General features: G+C 36.1%; 1 protein-coding gene across 3 annotated transcripts in view; it reads left to right on the top strand.

Moving 5' to 3' along the window:
* GFM2 (G elongation factor mitochondrial 2) overlaps positions 1–19,350 on the top strand; it is a 46,251-nt gene that overhangs the window by 6,871 nt on the left and 20,030 nt on the right. Inside the window, exons 4-11 of one of the 3 annotated variants that reach the window (XM_030798549.1) lie at positions 993–1,050; positions 1,475–1,572; positions 8,981–9,106; positions 9,807–9,895; positions 12,796–12,884; positions 14,414–14,474; positions 14,724–14,903; positions 18,958–19,038. In XM_030798549.1, the coding sequence (XP_030654409.1) occupies positions 993–1,050; positions 1,475–1,572; positions 8,981–9,106; positions 9,807–9,895; positions 12,796–12,884; positions 14,414–14,474; positions 14,724–14,903; positions 18,958–19,038 (782 nt within the window). Of the gene's footprint in view, positions 1–992; positions 1,051–1,474; positions 1,709–8,980; positions 9,107–9,806; positions 9,896–12,795; positions 12,885–14,413; positions 14,475–14,723; positions 14,904–18,957; positions 19,039–19,350 lie in introns of all 3 variants that reach the window. The other 2 variants (XM_030798551.1, XM_030798550.1) reach the window with 2 other exon arrangements.

Here is a 19,350-nt window from a genome sequence, read left to right as displayed (position 1 = left end):
CAGGAAGGTTTTAATTAAATTTACAAATGTAACTGCCTTGTTTCTTTAGAATTACTTCTTAATATTAGTAAACTATATATGAAGCATAGAGTAAGCCATATGGACTTTTTAATTTAAGAAATACTGCTTGGCCTTTCAGAAGTATTAAATTGTTATAGCTTCTATTCAGTGAAACCTCCCAGGCTGTCTTTAAAGGTATTATGTCCTGGGATTGCTGAGGAAGGCAAGTTCCAAATTGTATAATAATTCATTATCAACTGACATGAGGATCACTCTTAGCTCTTCAAACCCTGGAAAAGGCAGGTTTATAGGACTGTGCATTTAAAAATTTTTCTTTGATTCAGGATCATTGCCTTAAGATTATTATGAACATTTATTCTAATTATACAATTTTTTTTTTTTTTTTTTGGAGACGGAGTCTTGCTCTGTCGCCCAGGCTGGAGTGCAGTGGTGCGATCTCGGCTCACTGCAAGCTCCGCCTCCCAGGTTCACGCCATTCTCCTGCTTCAACCTCCTGAGTAGCTGGGACTACAGGCGCCCACCACCTCGCCTGGCTAATTTTTTTGTATTTTTAGTAGAGATGGGGTTTCACCGTGTTAGCCAGGATGGTTTTGATCTCCTGACCTCGTGATCTCCCCGCCTCGGCCTCCCAAAGTGTTGGGATTACAGACGTGAGCCACCGCGCCCAGCCTAATTCTACAATTTTGTAAATGGAAGTGAAGTAGGTGGCAGAGATTGGGGTGAATCTGTATTTTTCTGAGGATATGATCTAGAACTTGATGTTTAAAACTTTTACCTTGTTCTATTGTCATCCATAGCTTTCCTTATACATTGCAAGGAAATAAATTTTAGATTATTTTAGATTTATGTAGCTTGAATTTTACTTTATTTGGAATTACAGTATTTGCTTAAAGTTATTTTAAAGTCTTATTTATAAATTAAAGGAAAATTTCATAAATATAACAGTTCAATTTTAACTTTCTTTTCATTAGGCTTAATAGGAAATGATATCAAATCCCTTCATTCCATCATCAATCCTCCCATAGCTAAGTAAGTACTATCATTACATCATGCTTTTCCATAGACTGTCACAAAAATTTACAGGTTTTCTCTGATGGACAAGAGTGAGTGCTGTAATTTCTATGACTTTCTGCCCTAGCCAATTTTAAATAGATGTTGATAATGTATCTTAGCTATTTTTTCTCAATTTAATGGTAAAAATTTTTAATGTAACAACAGCACACTTTTCATAGAATGAATATAAGATAGTCTCAAAATTGTAGGTTGTAGTTAGCCCTTTTGTTACTTAGCTATCTTATCAGAGTAATGTGGATATACTCTAAATGTTTTCCATTTTTCTAGTTTTTACACAGTTTTATAAATTATAGAAATACCAGCTTTGAAATTTGGATAGCATATATACTTTGGTTTTACAATTTTAGTAAAGTTTACCTTATTTTTTCCTTTTAAACAGAATCCGTAATATTGGAATTATGGCTCATATTGATGCAGGCAAAACTACCACCACAGAAAGAATATTGTACTATTCTGGATATACAAGATCACTGGGAGGTTAGAATGGATTCCTCCTCTTCCCACCCCCCATTAGCAAAAGCATCACTGGAAAATATTTTGGTTAACAAGTCAGCCTACACACCTTGAATATGGCAAAGAGCTACCGATGTCTAGACCACAACTTAAAGATAAGGTAGTTGCAATACCCACCAAAGGGTCTTCTTAGAGTCAAGTAAATATGCAGACTTATAAGACTATCATAGGCCCCACTGGACACTCGTCTACTCAGAATGCTACAGGACAGGAACCATAGCTTACCAACAGACCAGCATTAGGTGTTTCTTTCTAGAAGAGTCTTTACAGCAGTCCCCGTAGCTATGTGGGAGCTATCTTCTTTGGCTGCCCCAGAGTAATAGATTAGATGCAAGGTGACAAGATTCACAGGAGCCACCCTAGCTTAGAAGATTCATGCCCCATAGGAATGAATATCTCGTTATAACTTCATAGGCATAGCTTCCAGGTGTCACCTAAGGTACATGCCATACCCAGGGAAGCCCAGAGTTCGGTATCTCCATAAGGTACTTATATATATAATTCATTTATAGTTCTTCACAATTCAGATTTAGTTTACCAATCAGAAGTTATTTTTTCTGTAAGTTATATTGCCTAGGAATGTAGTTGACATACCTCTGTTATCTGGTTTCTAGAAGAAAAGAACCAAAAAAAGTAACCAGAAGTTAAATTCTCACGTCAAAGGGGAGAGGATTTTGTTAATCTTTAACCAAGTTATCTTTTGTCTTTTAAATTGTAGTTAAAAAAAAAAACATGAAATTTACCATCTTAACTATTTCTAAGTGTTAACTATTTCAGTAGTGTTAAGTATATTCACATTATTGTGCAACCAATCTTCAGAACGTTTTCATCTTACAAAATTGAAATTCTATACCCATTAAACAACTCCCATTTTCCCCTCTCCCCAGTCCCTTGCAACCACCCTTCTACTTTTTCTTCATGACTTTGACTACTATAGGTACCTCATATAAATGGAATCGTAAGTATTTGTCTTTCTATGACTGGTTTATTTCACATAGCACAATGTCCTCAAGGTTCATCCATGTTGTAGCACGTGTCAAGATTACTTTTTAATTTTTAATTTTTTTTTTTCTTTAGAGACACAGGATCTTGCTCTGTTGCCCAGGCTGGAGTGCAGTGGCCCAGTCACAGCTCACTGCAGCCTTGAACTCTTGGGCACAAGAGATCCTCCTGCCTCAGCCTCCTGAGTAGCTGGGACTACAGGCAGGTGCCACCACACTTGGCTAACTTTTGTATTTTTGGTAGAGACGGCCTCAGTATGTTGCTCAGGCTGGTCTCAAACTGGGCTCAAGTGAAGATTCCTTTTATAAGGCTGAATAATATTCCTTGTGTTACTTACTTACTTATTTCAAACTGATGCAGTTTATTATAACAAGAAGGAAATCAAGCTTTACAGTAATTATAGTCACTAAGCTGAAAAATCACTTACAAAAGTCATGGCAATAACTTATTTACAGTTAAAAAGGAGAATATCAAGACCTTGCTCTCATAGTAAGGTAAACTAGACATGTACACAATCTTATGATGCCAAGAAACTGAATATATAAAAATAGAACCCACATAGAATGTGCTCTCTCTCTTTTATATACACACACATTTTCTCTGTGATTGCCCTTAATTTTATGTCTTTATCATAACTGGTTTATTATATTTATAATTAAAGATAATCTTAGACTTTATATTCTAAAAAGCAACTAGGTTAACAATTTTCTCCCCTAAGGCTTATTTTATTTTATTTTTTATTTCAATAGGCTTTTGGAGAACAGGTGGTTGGTTACATAAGTGCTTTAATGGTGGTTTCTGAGATTTTGGTGCACCCATTACCCAAGTAGTGTACACTGTACCCAGTGTATAGTCTTTTATCCCTCACTCCCCTCCCACCCTTTCCCCTGAGTCCCCAAAGTTCATTGTATCATTCTAATGCCTTTGCATCCTCATAGCTTAGATCCCACTTATGGGGGAGAACAAATGATGTCGGTTTTCCATTTCTGAGTTACTACACTTAGAATCCTGGCCTCCAATTCCATCCAAGAATAGTGGTCTCCAGTTCCATCCAGGTTGCTGCGAATGCCATTATTTCATTCTTTTTTATGACTGAGTGGTATTCCATGGTGTGTATATGTGTGTGTATATGTATATATACATACACTTTACACTGTTAGTGAGAATGTAAGCTAGTACAACCACTGTGCAAAACAGTTTGGAGATTCCTTTAAAAACTAAAAGTAGAACTACCATTTGATCCAGCAATCCCACTATTTGGTACCTACCCAGAGGAAAAGAAATAATTATATGAAAAAGATACTTGACCACTCATGTTTATAACATCACAATTCACAAAAATATGGAACTGGCCCAAATGCCAATCAATGAGTGGATAAAGAAAATGTGGTGCATATGTCCACTCCACATCCACTCCAAAATCTGTTATTTTTTTATTGTAGCCATTCTTGCAGGAGTAAGGTGGTATTGCATTGTGCTTTTGATATGCATTTTCAAAGAAAATGTGTGTATGTATGTGTGTATGTATATACACATATGTATAATTTTGGCTGTGGGTTTGTCATAGATAGCTTTCATTACTTTAAGGTATGTCCCTTCTATGCCAATTTTGTGGAGGGTTTTAATCATAGAGGGATGCTGGATTTTGTCAAATGCTTTTTCTGAGTCTATTGAGATGATCATGTGATTTTTGTTTTTAATTCTGTTTATGTGATATATCACATTTATTGACTTGCAGATGTTAAACTATCCCTGCATTCCTGGTATGAAACCTACTTGATCATGGTGGATTATCTTTTTGGTATGCTGTTGGATTCAGTTAGCTAGTATTTTGTTGAGGATTTTTGCTTCTGTGTTCATCAGGGATATTGGTCTGTAGTTTTCCTTTTTTGTTGTGTCTTTTCCTGCTTTTGGTATTACGGTGATACTGGCTTCATAGAATGATTTAGGGAGGATTCCCTCTATCTGTGGAATAGCATCAATAGAATTGGTGCCAATTCTTTGAATGTCTGATAGAATTCAGCTGCGAATCCATCTGGTCCTAGACTTTTTTGTTGGCAACTTGTTGATTACCATTTCCGTCTCACTGTTTGTTATTGGTCTGTTCAGTTTCTATTTCTTCCTGGTTTAATCTAGGAGGATTGTATATTTCCAGGAATTTATCCATCTCCTCTAGGTTTTCTAGTTTATGCACGTAAAGGTGTTCATAGTAGCTTTGAATCATCTTTTGTATTTCTGTGGTATCAGTTATAGTATCTCCTGTTTTATTTCTAATTGAGCTTATTTGGATATTTTCTGTTCTTGGTTAATCTTACTAATGGTCTATCAATTTTATTTATCTTTTCAAAGAACCAGCTTTTCGTTTCACTTTTTCAATTTCCATCTTGATTTCATTGTTGACCCCATGATCATTCAGGAGCAGGTTATTTCATTTCCATGTATTTGCATGGTTTTGAGGGTTCCTTTTGGAGTTGATTTCCAGTTTTATTCCACTATGATCTGAGAGAGTACTTGATATAATTTTGATTTTCTTAACTTTATTGAGACTTATTTTGTAGCCTGTCATGTGGTCTATCTTGGAGAATGTTCTACATGCTGATGAATAGAATATATATTCTTCAGTTTTTGGGAAGAATGTTCTGTAAATATTTATTATTTTTTTGTTCTAGGATATAGGTTTTGTTCTAGGATATAGTTTTTTTTGTTCTAGGATATACTTTTTGTTCTAGGATATAGTTTAAGTCCATTGTCTCTTTTTTGAGATGGAGTCTGGCTGTGTCGTCCAGCCTGGAGTGAAATGGCGCGATCTTGGCTCATTGCAACCTCCACCTCCCGGGTTCAAGCGATTCCCCTACCTCAGCCTCCCAAGTAGCTGGGATTATAGGTGCCCGCCATAATGCCTGGCTAATTTTTGTATTTTTTAGTAGAGACAGGGTTTCACTATGTTGGCCAGGCTGGTCTTGAACTCCTGACCTCAGGTAATCCGCCTGCCTCAGCCTCCCAAAGTGCTGGGATGACATGCATGAGCCACTGTGCCTGCCAGTCCATTGTTTCTTTGTTGACCTTTTGTCTTGATGACCTGTCTAGTGCTGTCAGTTGAGTATTAAAGTCCCCCACTATTATTGTGTTGCTGTCTATCTCATTTCTTAGGTCTAGTAATAATTATTTTATAAATTTGGGAGCTGCAGTGTTATGTGCATGTATATTTAGGATTGCAAAATTTTCCTGTTGGACTAGTCTTTTTATCATTGTATAATATCCCTCTTTGTCTTTTTTAACTGCTGCTTCTTTAAAGATTGTTTTGTCTGATATAAGAACAGTTATTGCTGCTCACTTTTGGTGTCCATCAGCATGGAATATCTTTTTTCCCCCTTTACCTTAAGTTTATGTGAGTCTTTATGTGTTAGGTGAGTCTCTTGAAGACAGCAGATACCTGCTGAACTCTTATCCATTCTACCATTCTTTATCTTTTAAGTGGAACATTTAAGTTATTTACATTCAATGTTAGTATTGAGATGTGAGGTACTATTGTCACTATTTGTTGCCTGAATACCTTGTTTTTTTTTTGTTTTTGTTTTTTGTTTTTGTATTAGTGTTTTATAGGTCCTGTGAGATTTATGCTTTAAGGAAGTTCTATTTTGGTGTATTTCGAGGATTTGTTTCAGGATTTAGAGCTGCTTTTAGTAGTTCTTGTAGTGCTGGCTTGCTGGTGGTGAATTCTCTCAGCATTTGATTGTCTGAAAAAGACTATGTCTTTCCTTCATTTATGAAGCTTAGTTTCTCTGGATACAAAATTCTTGGTTGATAATTGTTTTGTTTAAGGAGGCTAAAGTAGGACCCCAATTCCTACTAGCTGGTAGAGTTTCTGCTAAGAAGTCTGCTGCTAATCTGATAGGTTTTCGTTTATAGGTTACCTGATGCTTTTTCCCCACAGCTCTTAAAATTGTTTCCTGTCTTGACTTTAGATAACCTGATGACTTTGTGCCTAAACAATGATCTTTTTGTGATGAATTTCCCAGGTGTTCTTTGAGCTTCTGGTATTTGGATATCTAGATCTCTAGCAAGGCCAGGGAAGTTTTCCTTGATTATTTCCTCAAATACATTTTCCAGACTTTTAGATTTCTTTTCTTTCCTGCGAATACCAGTTATTCTTAGGTTTGCTCATTTCACATAATCCCAAACTTCTTAGAGGCTTTGTTCATTTTTTTAAGATTCTTTTTTCTTTGTGTTTGTCAGGTTGGGTTAATTCAAAAGCCTTGTCTTTGAACTCTGAAGTTGTTTCTTCTCTTTTTGAGACCGAGTCTTGCTCTGTCACCCAGGCTAAAGTGCAGTGGTACAATCTCGGCCCACTGCAACCTCTGCCTCCCGGGTTCAAGCAATTCTCCCACCTCAGCCTCTTGAGTAGCTGGGATTATAGACACCCACCATCATGCTTGACTAATTTTTGTATTTTTGTAGAGACAAGGTTTCACCATGTTGGCCAGGCTGGTCTTGAACTCCTGACCACAGGTGATCCGCCTGCCTCGGCCTCCCAAAGTGCTGGGATTACAGGTGTGAGCCACTGTGCCTGGCCTTTGAAGTTGTTTCTTCTACTTACTTAATTCTATTGCTGAGACTTTCCAGTGTATTTTGCATTTGTCTAAGTGTGTCCTTCATTTCCAGAAGTTGTGATTGTTTATTTATGCTGGTTGTTTCTCTGGAGATTTTTCCGTCCATATCCTGTAATATTTAAACAGTTATTTTTAAGTTGGTATTCACCTTTCTCTGGTGCCTCCTTGAGTAGCTTAATAATTGACCTTCTGAACTCTTTTTTCTGGCAATTTAGATTTTGTCTTGGTTTGGATTAATTGCTGGTGAGCTAGTGTGATTTTTTGGGAGGGATTAAAGAGCCTTGTTTTGTTATGTTACCAGAATTGTTTTTCTGGTTCCTTCTCATTTGGGTAGACTATGTCAGAGTGAAGATCTGGCACTTAAGGGCTACTGTTCAGATTCTTTTGTTTCACGGGTGCTCCCTTGATGTGGGGCTCTCCTCCTTCCCCTAAGGATGGGGCTTTCTGAGCACAAAACTGCAGTGATTGTCCATGTGTTTTTGTATGGCTATCTTTTGAAGTTCTTTTCTAGTTCAGACCATAGCCTAAAAACTAACCAGGTTGTTGTAGACATTTGCTGATCCAAGGTTGACTTTATTAGTCATATGAATAATCATAAAGATAATGTGAAATAAATATCTTTATAATTGTGAAAATGCTTACTACTGTGTAAGTGTTTTGAAAACTCACTGTCTCATTTAGAACTTATAGTTAGTTATTTGGTCTGGATCCTTAATGATATTATTTTCTTTGGCAGTGATGTTGGGAATAACTGACACTAATACAATTATAGATAATTAACATAGAGTTATATTGAGTTGCTGTGAAATACATTTTTCTTGCTATTTCCTCCTCTGGTGTTTAGATTATGTGTGTATACATATTTATACATATGCACACACATACACATATAGGGGGCCACTAGCTACCATTTTAGGGGTTTAATGCTGAAATAAATGGTAGTATAAGGCCATGATAATGTAAAGATCAACTGTTTTTTATTTCTTGTGTATAAATTTAATTAGAATAATATACATAATTCAACTACAGAATTTTACTGCAGAATAATTTCAGTGAACTTTTTGGATAAAGTTCAGGATAGTTTTTTTGTGACTTTATACTGTAGAAGTTGTATGAGACTACTTGCACTTGTACAACTAAATCCCTTCTCTTTGGAAAATTTAGTAATGAGATGGGTTTGTAAAGGATAATTTAATATTGGATGAATTTTTTTCTGTACCTCATTCCGTGTGGCTATCATTTATCATCTACTAGACTAGGTACTTTATATATATTGTCTCATTTCATCCTTATACCAACCCAGCAAGGATGGCTTTACTAGCCTTATTTTACAACCTAGGTTAAGTAGTTTGCCTCAAGATCATAGAGTGCTAAGTGGTAAAGTTGGGATTTAAAGCTATGTCTGTCTGTGTTCTTTCACTGTACCACTCTGCCTCCTATCAAGGGATCAGGAGGGAGGGACATCAGATAAAAAGGGGGTAATGACAGTTAAGCTATGTAAGAAATAAAAGAAGTATATCGTTCAGTAAACTTAAAAGATTTTCATCTTGATGAAAAATTCCTTTTATGGCAAAATTACTAATCTAGCTGAAAAAATTTTTCTACCATGAGGATTTACTTAGTGAAAGAGTAAAGGCTCTATTAAACCAAATATTTTAGGAAAGATTTTTCTTAAGGCAGATTAAACTGTGTCAGATATTAAACATGAATAAAATACATTTGCTATTAAGACCAAACTGCATCATCTTTTTCCTGGCTAGATGTTGATGATGGAGACACAGTGACAGATTTCATGGCCCAAGAGCGAGAAAGAGGCATTACTATTCAATCAGCTGCTGTTACATTTGATTGGAAGGGGTATAGAGTCAATCTGATTGATACACCAGGTATGGTACTATTCCAGTAATACAGAGATGCTGCGTCATTTGGAGTTTTTGGTTTGTATGGGGTTTTTGTTTTGCTTTTTATTGTGGTAAAAAACATGTGTTGCAAAATTTACCATCTCAACCATTTTTAAGTGTACAGTTTAGTAGTGTTAAGTATAATCACATTGCTGTGAAACAGATGTCCAGAACTTTTTTATCTTGCAGAAATGAAACTATATTCATTGGACAACAATTCCCTTTTGCCCCCTCCCTCCACCCCTGCCAACCACTGTCTACTTTGTATACCTGTGAATTTGACTAGCTTAGATGCCTTTTGTAAGTGGAATCATACAGTATTTGTCCTCTTGTGATTGGCTTATCTCATTAGCATAAAGCCCTCAAATTTTCCCATATTGTAGCATGTGGCAATGTGCTACAATATTTTCTTTTTTATTCTGTATAGTATTCCGTTGTATGTATATATCACATTTTGTTCATTCATACATCAATGGACATTTGGGTTGTTTCCACCTTTTGTCTACCAGTGCTGCTATGGAGGGTGTGCAAATAGCTCTTTGAGACTCTGCTTTCAATACCTTTAGATACACACACACACACACACACACACACACACACCCCTCTAGGAGTGAGATGTGAGATTGCTGGATCATATGATGGTTTTGTTAAAAAGAAGGCATTATACGTCTTATCTTTTTCTTAGGTCATGTGGACTTTACCTTGGAGGTTGAGCGGTGCCTGAGAGTGTTGGATGGTGCAGTGGCTGTATTTGATGCCTCTGCTGGTGTAGAGGTAAATAATATTGCCAGAGTAAAGGGAATTAGAACAGCATGATTTTTTAAAAAGTAGAATATATCAAATTTAGTTAACTGTAACCATCTATTTGGTAAGTTCACATAAATCAAATAATGGTAAAAGGAAATCAGAATTTATATTGAGATGTAATCTATATGTAATCTCAGATATTTCATAGTAAAAGGAGAAATATGAAAGCTAGTGTCAAGAACTTTGAGGAATCAGAGATTCTACCTTACTTTCGAGCTAACAAGTTAGCCTGCCATAGTTTCATGGATTCTGGCAGAAGACACTATGGTGTGAGATTGATTATACACTGTTATTTCTGTTTCTTTCTATGTCACTTTATTTCCTAATAGTTCCATTTTTCTGTTGTTATAACTTTAGATAAATTTGACGCTTAATCATTCAAACAGATTGCATTACTTACAAGATTGAAATGTGCTTGAATAGGAAGTTTCTGAATTCATGAAGGAGAAGGCACTTGTTTTAAACAATGGATGGGCTTTTAGCTGGCAGGTGGGATGGTGGGAGTTTTTTGTTTTGATTTGCAATATGTTTTTGTTCTTTGAAAATTTATGATACTCACCCCCCATGCCTCACACACATACCTCATCATACACAAAAATTAATTTGGAGTGGATCACAGTGTTAAGTTATGTGTACATAGCTTCTAGAAGAAAAATATCTTTACAGCCTTGGGGTAGGTAAAAATTTCTTGGAGGACATAAGCACGAAACATAAATAACAAAAGTTGATTCCTGGAACTTTATCAAAATTATAGCTGTTCATTAAAACAAAAAAATTAAAAACACAAGGAATAGACTGAGAAAATACTTGTAATGTTAGATAAACATATTATACAAATATTAGATTTCCTGAGTGCAATAATAGTATTGGTTGTATAAGAGAATATGATTGTTCTTGGGAAATAAATACTGAAGTATTTATAATACATATCTATAACCATGGATTTGTATCCAGACTATATGAAGAACTATAAATCAATAACAACCCAGAAAAAAATGGACAAAAAACTTGAATGGACACTTCACAAAAGAACACATGTGAATGACTAGTAAGCACATGAAAAGATGTATAATCTCATTAGTCCTCAGGAAAATGCAAATTAAAATCACAGATTCAATTTCACACCCAAAAGAATGCTTACAATTAAAGAGTGATAGCAAATGTTGGTGAGGATGTGGAGCAACTAGAAATCTTACACATTGTTGATAAGACTGCAAAATAGAGGCCAGGCATGGTGGCTCACACCTGTAATCCCAGCACTTTGGGAGGCTGAGGCAGGTGGGTTTGCTTGAGCCCAGGAGTTAGAGACCAGCCTGAGCAACATGGCGAAACGCCATTATAAAATGCAAAAAAAATATTAGCTGGGTGTGGTGGCGTGCACTGGTCGTCCCAGCTACTCCAGAGGCTGAGATGGGAGAATTGCTTGAGCCCAGCAGGGAGGTTGGGGATGCAGTGAGCCTTGATCGCACTACTGCATTCCAGCCTGGGCAACAGAGTGAGACCCTGTCTCAAAAAAAATTAAAAGGACTGCAAAATAATGCAACTACTTTGGAAGACTATCTGGAAGTTTCTTTATTTTATTTTGTTTTATTTTGTTTCATTTCATTTATTTATTTTGAGACAGGAGTCTCACTCTGTTGCCCAGGCTGGAATGCAGTGGTGCAATCTTGGCTCACTGTAACCTCTGTCTCCCAGGTTCAAGCGATTCTTGTGCCTCAGCTTCCCAAGTATCTGGGACTACAGGTGTGCACCATCACGCCTGGCTAATTTTTGTATTTTTAGTAGAGACAGAGTTTCACCATGTTGGCCAGGCTGGTCTTGAACTTCTGACCTCAAGTGATCCACCTGCCTCGGCCTCCCACAGTGCTGGGATTACAGGCGTGAGCCAGCGCACCTGGTGGAATTTTCTTATAAAGTTTAAATATACTCAAGCAGCTCTCCTCCTATATCTTTATCCAAGAGAATGAAGACATTTGTCCACCAAAGACATGTTCAGAATGTTTATAGCAGCTAAATTCATAAGAGCTCCAAACTAGAAACAATCCAAGTACGCATCCACAGGTGGATAGGAAAACCAACTGGTACGTATATATAATTAAAAAGAACTGATATACCTAACAATGTGGATGAATGTTAAAAATATGTTGAGCCAAAGAAGCCATGCTATTTTGTATGAGGTTCAAGAATAAGACACTGAAGCTATGGTGACAGAAATCAGGACACATTGCTTATAGGAGACAGGGATGAGAAAAATTTCAGGAGTAATAGAGTGTTCTATGTCCTAAGTAGGGTAGTAGTTACACAAACGTACTTTTATCAAAACGCATCGGGCTACACACTTAGTATCTGTATTTTATTGTATATAAATTTTACCTAAAAAATAAACTGGCTTCTTTATAGTACACTCCTACATTTCTTTTACCTCAAAACAAGTGTCTGAAATAATTAAGGCAAAATTCTTATTTCATAGATCAGAAACCTGACATTAAATAAGTTCACTGTCACATGACATTTACTAGGAAAAGTAAAGCCAAACAAGAAGTAGGTCTCCTGATTCTCAGTTAAGTTCACTTTGCATGATTCTCAGTACCTCCTAGGTGTTAATTCTCTTTGTTTGGCCACCTAGTTCACCCAGAGTATTCTCAAGTAGTTTGAAGCACACTCCCCTTCACACTTCATCACATTCCCAGCTGTGTTAACTTGATAGCTAAAAGAGTGACCCTAGAAATATAAGTGCAGTTGCACTAATTCTCTGCTAGAATAGAGCCCAATTTATCTGAGAGTAGAATTTTGGATCTCTTCATTCCAGGTCTAGTAACATAGTTACTTTTGTTCAGTATGTATTTTCTTCCTCATCTTTGCTTTAGGCCCAGACTCTCACAGTATGGAGGCAAGCTGATAAACACAATATACCTCGAATCTGTTTTTTAAACAAGATGGACAAAACTGGAGCAAGGTATTTGAAATGTGTTTCATTGGCTTATCAGGGTGAAACTACAATTTGAGCTTTTAATGAACTATAACTTAAATTTAGAAATAGCTATTTTTTTTTCCTATGGTATTATAGGGTATAAATATTCCATGGAATCCCAGTTTATTCCCATAAAAAAATTCAAAGCAGCTAATCCATAGGTTACATAACAATTTGGGACTAATAGCTGATAGATGGTGAATCATCCTGTTTCTAGTATAGAGAGACTGAATCATATTTCTGGGATCAAAGTGGCTTCTTGATGATTCCATTGATTCTCTTTAGAACTGTATAGTATAGTCCCTATATTGCTGAAGGTATGGTGCTTCCCATCATCACTAAAGATAGAGAATAGAGAATTGTTTCCTGCATTTGAAGGTGTTCTTCCTTATTCTCTGATTTTCTTAGCTACTGGGTAAGATACTGTCAATAAAGAACTGGACGAGGAGAATGTAGATGCTGTAAGACCTGCGTGTAGGGCAGAATAGAGTTAATGCTGAGATGTATTGGTCATGGTCAGAGACTTACAGAATGGTGGATGCATTGTTCTGAGAACATAATTCAGAGAATCAAGAATATTTGAAAGATTTGGAGAAAATGTGAAAGGGAGAGAATCAAGAATATTAAAAATTCTAGAACAAATGTGATAGGGAGAGATTGTGGCCTGTGATGGGAGAATGGCAAAAATGAAACATAAACTATACCTCCCCTAAAACTACACAGTAATTGATATGCTTTGTGTTTATCTCCCTCTCTATAGTAATTTTGAGGCTGTTTGTTTAAAGAAGCTTGTCTTGATTAGTAATAGCCCAGCAACCTTTAAAATGTACTAGCCTCAAGTTCTGACCCTTTTCTGCTTGAAGTTCCTTGTGGTAGATGGAAGTACTTATTTATTGTCAGACAGTGCCTTTGGCAATGGGGAGGGAGATGACTGGAAAATAGGCTGGTTCTGAAAAAACGTTGGGACTGGAATGACCTGCATGTATGTAGCTTGTGTGCCAAAGATGGCTTGTGTTCTATAGGTAGCCAGCTGCAGTGTTAGCATAGAAATGAATAGCATAGCATACGATATGAAGAATGCCGAAGACTAGGCAGGCTCTTGGAAGAAAGCCGGTAGCCTTGTATGGTAGCAAACCTAGTTGTAGAAGAAAGAATCCTTGGCTTATCACAAATCTTGCATTGGAATCCCAACTGCAATTTATTATCCATGTTACCTTGATCAATTCATTTAATGTTAATTGCAAAGTATAGTTATGTGAAGTTTACAATAATAATACCCTAAACAGCTCTGTGGCTGGATTAGGGTAATTACTGATATCTGAAATTGACATAAAAGTTTATTCCAGACATTGTCCTATGGAAAACTGTTGAATAGTGAGCGTTAAGGAGAATAAAGTGGGTTAAAATTTTAGAAAACATTCTTAAAACCTGAAAGAGTTTTTTTTCCTCTTTTGATACCTTTGGTAAAGAATTTTTAACCATGTTTTTAACTATAATTATTTTGCTTTCTACAGCTTTAAGTATGCAGTTGAAAGCATCAGAGAGAAGTTAAAGGCAAAGCCTTTGCTTTTACAGGTAAATTGGTTAATAGCATCAGCTTCTTCTCAGTTTCCTCATTAATTTATTTTGTGACAATATATACATTTCCAAAGCTATCTCAAATCATTTTTGAAGAAGTTGGGGTATAAATAGAAATAGTCACAGATTATAGTAATGGTGATAATAGACATTTTGGGGAAAATGGTACAATTAGAAAAGACTTGTCATCAATGTAGTTTTCAGTGAGTGATCATTTAATAATGTAAATCTCACTCTAACTTACAGTTACCAATTGGTGAAGCCAAAACTTTCAAAGGAGTGGTGGATGTAGTAACGAAAGAAAAACTTCTTTGGAATTGCAATTCAAATGATGGAAAAGACTTTGAGAGAAAGCCCCTCTTGGAAATGAGTGATCCTGAATTGCTGAAGGAAACAACTGAAGCAAGGAATGCCTTAATTGAACAAGTAAAGTATAATGAATGATAAAATGAACACCAATGTGTGCACCACTCATCTTAAGAAATAGAATATAGTCATACTTTAGCATCTCTGGGGGATTGGTTGCAGGACCTCCTGTGGATACCAAAATCTGCAGATGCTCAAGTCCCTGACATGAAATGATGTAGTATTTGCGTATAACCTATTCATGTCTTCCTCTATACTTCAAATCATTTCTAAATTACTTATAATACCTAATACAATGTAAATGCTATGTGCCATTTTGTGTTCATCTCTCTCTCCCACTAATCATCTACCTGTCCCCCAAATTATTATTTCAGTATTTCTCTTTCATTTGGTTTTCATTGAGACGGAGTCTTGCTCTGTGGCCTAGGCTGGAGTGCAGTGGCACGATCTCAGCTCACTGCAGCCTCTACCTCCCAGGTTCCAGCAATTCTCCTGCCTCAGCCTCCTGGGTAGCTGGGATTACAGGCATGCACCACCACTCCATGCTAATTTGTTTGTTTTATTTTTTTAGTAGAGATGGGGTTTCATCATGTTGGCCAGGCTAGTCTTGAACCCCTGACCTCAGGTGATCCGCCAGCTTCAGCCTCCCAAAGTGCTAGGATTACCAGCGTGAGCCATTGCGCCAGGCCTCATTTGCTTTTCTTTAGTTTACCATAAATCCTTAAATAACTTAGGTTTACATGTTTTGAACTTTGCATAAATGAAATGATACTGTTTGTATTTTATGACATTGCTCAACATTGTTGGAACTTTATGTTGCAAATATGTGTAGTTATAGTCTATTCATTTCAATCTTGTATATTGTTATAATATATGATTTTACCACACTTTATTGGGTATTCTCCTGTGGATGGGCTTTGAGGTTGTTTCTCTTTTTTGCTGTTACAAACAATGTGGCTGTGAACATTTTTGTATCTACTTGTGCACATGGGCAATAGTTTCTTTAGGATTAAACTAAGGAGTAGCATTGCTAGGTCAAAGGATATGCATTTCTTTTACTTTTCACCAGATGTCAAATTATTTAGAAAATTTTAAAACCGTCAATTTTATAGTTGGTATATAGCTCTGGGCCTCATCCACCTTCAAAATTATAATCTTCAAAATAGCAAGATTGTTAATATTTGTAGTTTTATATTGTTAGTATATACGGCAATAAGTAAAACATACCTTAATTTCTTGAATATTGTGGTAGAGAAAAACGTTTGAATCAGAGCCCTTGATTTTTCACTTCTAAATTGAATTGGTCCAAATAAATTCTGTCAGCATTAGTTTTTTTCACTCATCTTTTGTACATAGTTTTTTTTTTTTTGAAGTATAGTCATGTACTTCATGATGACATTTTAGTCAACAACAGACCACATGAATGTTGACAGTGCCATAAGATTATAATACTATATTTTTCCTCCACCTTTTCTGTGTTGAGATACACAAATACTTACCATTGTGTTACAGTTGCCTACAGTATTCAGTACAGTAACATGCTGTACGGATTTGTAGCCTACGAGTAATAGGCCATAGCCTTGGTGTAAAAGCAGGCTATACCATCTAGGTTTATGTAAGTGCAGTCTATGATGTTGGTAGAATGACGAAATCGCCTAACACCACATTTCTCAGAACTTATCCCTGTCACTAACTGATGCCTGACTGTATGTAGTAATCATTGCAACTTTATCATTAACATAATAATTGTTATTTTTGTTATTGAGTTAATGAGGGCCTACTGTGTGCTAGGTTAAGTGCTTTACATATACTTTTTAATTAAACCCTCACAAGAACCTTATATTGTCCCCATTTTACAGATGGGGAAATAGCAGCTCAAATGCTTAAATAGTTGTCACACAGCTAATAAAGTGGCTGAGCTAGAATCTGAACCCAGGTTAATCTCAGTTTAGAGCTAAAGCTCTTACCCGCTTTGTTATACTGCTTTTTTAATTTGGGGAGCATAGAAGATATAAAAGTGGAATTGATGTTTATTAATAATTCATTCCTCTTTGAGTTTTTTTGTGTTGTTTTAATGTAGAAGAGCTATAAGAATAAACTTAAGAAGGATCTTGTAATCTAGTTGAGGAGCCAACACACACTTGCCCATGTCTTGTGGTCTTCTAGGATGTGATAGTATGTGACAGAAATCTCAGAAAGAATCTGAGACCGTCAGTAGCTAATAATATGCTAATTATAAGAAATACATAAGTATGTATAAAATTTACAGAATAAGACTACTTCACACCCATTAGGATGCCTACTGTCAAATACAGAAAATAGGTGTTGGCAAAGGTGTGGAGAATTACAACTTTGCGCACCGTTGGTAGGAATGTAAATGTTGCAGCCACTATGGAAAACAGTATGGCGATTCCTCAAAAAATTAAATATTTGGAGTTACTATATTACCCAACAGTTCCACTTTTTGGGTATATACTCAAAAGAATTGAAAACAGAGTCTCAAAGAGATATTTGCGCACACATGTTCTTAGCAGCATTCTTCACAATAGCCAAAAGGTAGAAGCAACCCAAATCCATGGATCCAGAGTAATCAGATTCAGAGACAGAAAGTAGAATGGTAGTTGCCATGGGCTGGGGAAGGGCAGAGAGAATAGAGCGTTGTTTAATTAATGTGTATGGAGTTTGTTTTGCAAGTTGAAAAGAGTTCTGGAGATTTATTGTGCAGTAATGTGAAAGTACTTAACACTACTGAACTGTGCAAGAGTACAGTGGGCCGGGCACGGTGGCTCATGCCTGTAATCCCAGCACTTTGGGGGGCCGAGGTGGGCAGATCACGAGGTCAGGAGTTCGAGACCAGCCTGACCAACATGGTGAAACTGTCTCTACTAAAAGTACAAAAAAATTAGCCGGGTGTGGTGGCGCGCCTGTAATCCTAGCTACTCAGGAGGCTGAAGCAGGAGAATCGCTTGAACCCAGGAGGCAGAGGTTGCAGTGAGCTGAGATTGCACCATTGCACTCCAGCCTAGGTGACAGAGCCAGACTCCGTATCAAAAAAAGAGTACAATGGTAAATTTTATGTTATGTATATTTTGCCATAATTTAAAATTTTCCTTTAAATTAGTGGGTAAGATTAGTGTGGAATAGAATCAACTTCCAATATTCAAGGTGCACAGTAATAATAGCTAATACTTATACACTAGTATCTATTCTAAAAGCATAATTTGAATTGGTTATTTAATCTTTATAACAGCCTCAAGAAGTAGATACTACTATCATCTCTGTGAGTTACTAAGGCAGAGAGGTGAAATAACCAAAATTTGAACAAGCTGGTAAGTGGTGGAACCATTTCTAGGTAGTCTGATTCCAGAAGCTGAGCTTAACCATCACAAATGCTTTCCAGAAGGATGGTTAGGTACATTTCTGCTATACTTAATCCTGTTAACAGTGTGTTTTTTTTTTTTTTTTTACCAAGTTTGAACGTTTTGCTCCCTTGTACTGTTATACGCTTTTGAAGCTGTTTTATTAATTTGTCAGCTGAATGATCCCATTTCATATAGGCAGATGGTTCTGAAAAGAATGTGAAATAGACAATTGCATTTTTATTATTGAAATATTGCCTACGCCTCCCTTCCCTAACATAAATGTATTTCTTCAGTGTGGGATTACAGCAACATTAATTCTCTTAGTTTGACTGTCTTGGGAGATCTGGTGAACATTCAGAATATTAGAGGAAAACCAGATGAAACTTTTTTATAAACTAAAACCTCCAAATTTGTCTAAGAAAGGCCAATCTATTGTATGTACTATCATTGTAAGTTGCACATTTTCTTTGATTTCTTTTGAGCACACTGATAGCACTTAGTTAAGATGCTTTATCAGGCTCTGGCTTTCTGTGAATTTAGGAAACTCCTAATAGTATCTTTAGTTTTCCATTTCTTTTCCTTTCAAAGAAAAACATTTTTCTTTATCTCTTTAGAAGAAGTGAAGAGTTGCTTGGCCTAGGTAAGGTAGCTGTCTTGAAATATTTGAATATTGTCTGTTTATGGTGTTTGGACAAGTTAACAGTTAATGAAAGTAAATGGAAGTTATAGAACTCTAAAACCTTTCCTTATAGGTTGCAGATTTGGATGATGAATTTGCTGACTTGGTTTTAGAAGAATTTAGTGAGAATTTTGATTTGTTACCAGCTGAAAAGGTAAATTTTATTATTCAATAGCTTTGGCAAAATTTTACTAATTGGATGTAGTTTGATTTCTCTGCTTTTGATGTGTGTGCATTTTTTTTTAAACTTTGCATATTATTAGAAAGTGGTAAGTTTAAAGTTAGGAGAACATTAAGTTAAAGTCACTACTAATACAATACTTCATGGCAGTGATTTATTACTTTCATATATACTTTACAAAATTAAAAATTGAATCTGTTTAACTTCTATTGAGTCTGCATCAGTTAACTACTCATTCTTTGTAGTCTTTTCATCCTGATAATTCCTCTAAGGATGTTTAGGGAA

This window comes from Nomascus leucogenys, chromosome 18, assembly GCF_006542625.1.
Source record: "Nomascus leucogenys isolate Asia chromosome 18, Asia_NLE_v1, whole genome shotgun sequence".
Taxonomy (NCBI): domain Eukaryota; kingdom Metazoa; phylum Chordata; class Mammalia; order Primates; family Hylobatidae; genus Nomascus; species Nomascus leucogenys.
This window is presented reverse-complemented; position numbering and strand designations above follow the sequence as displayed.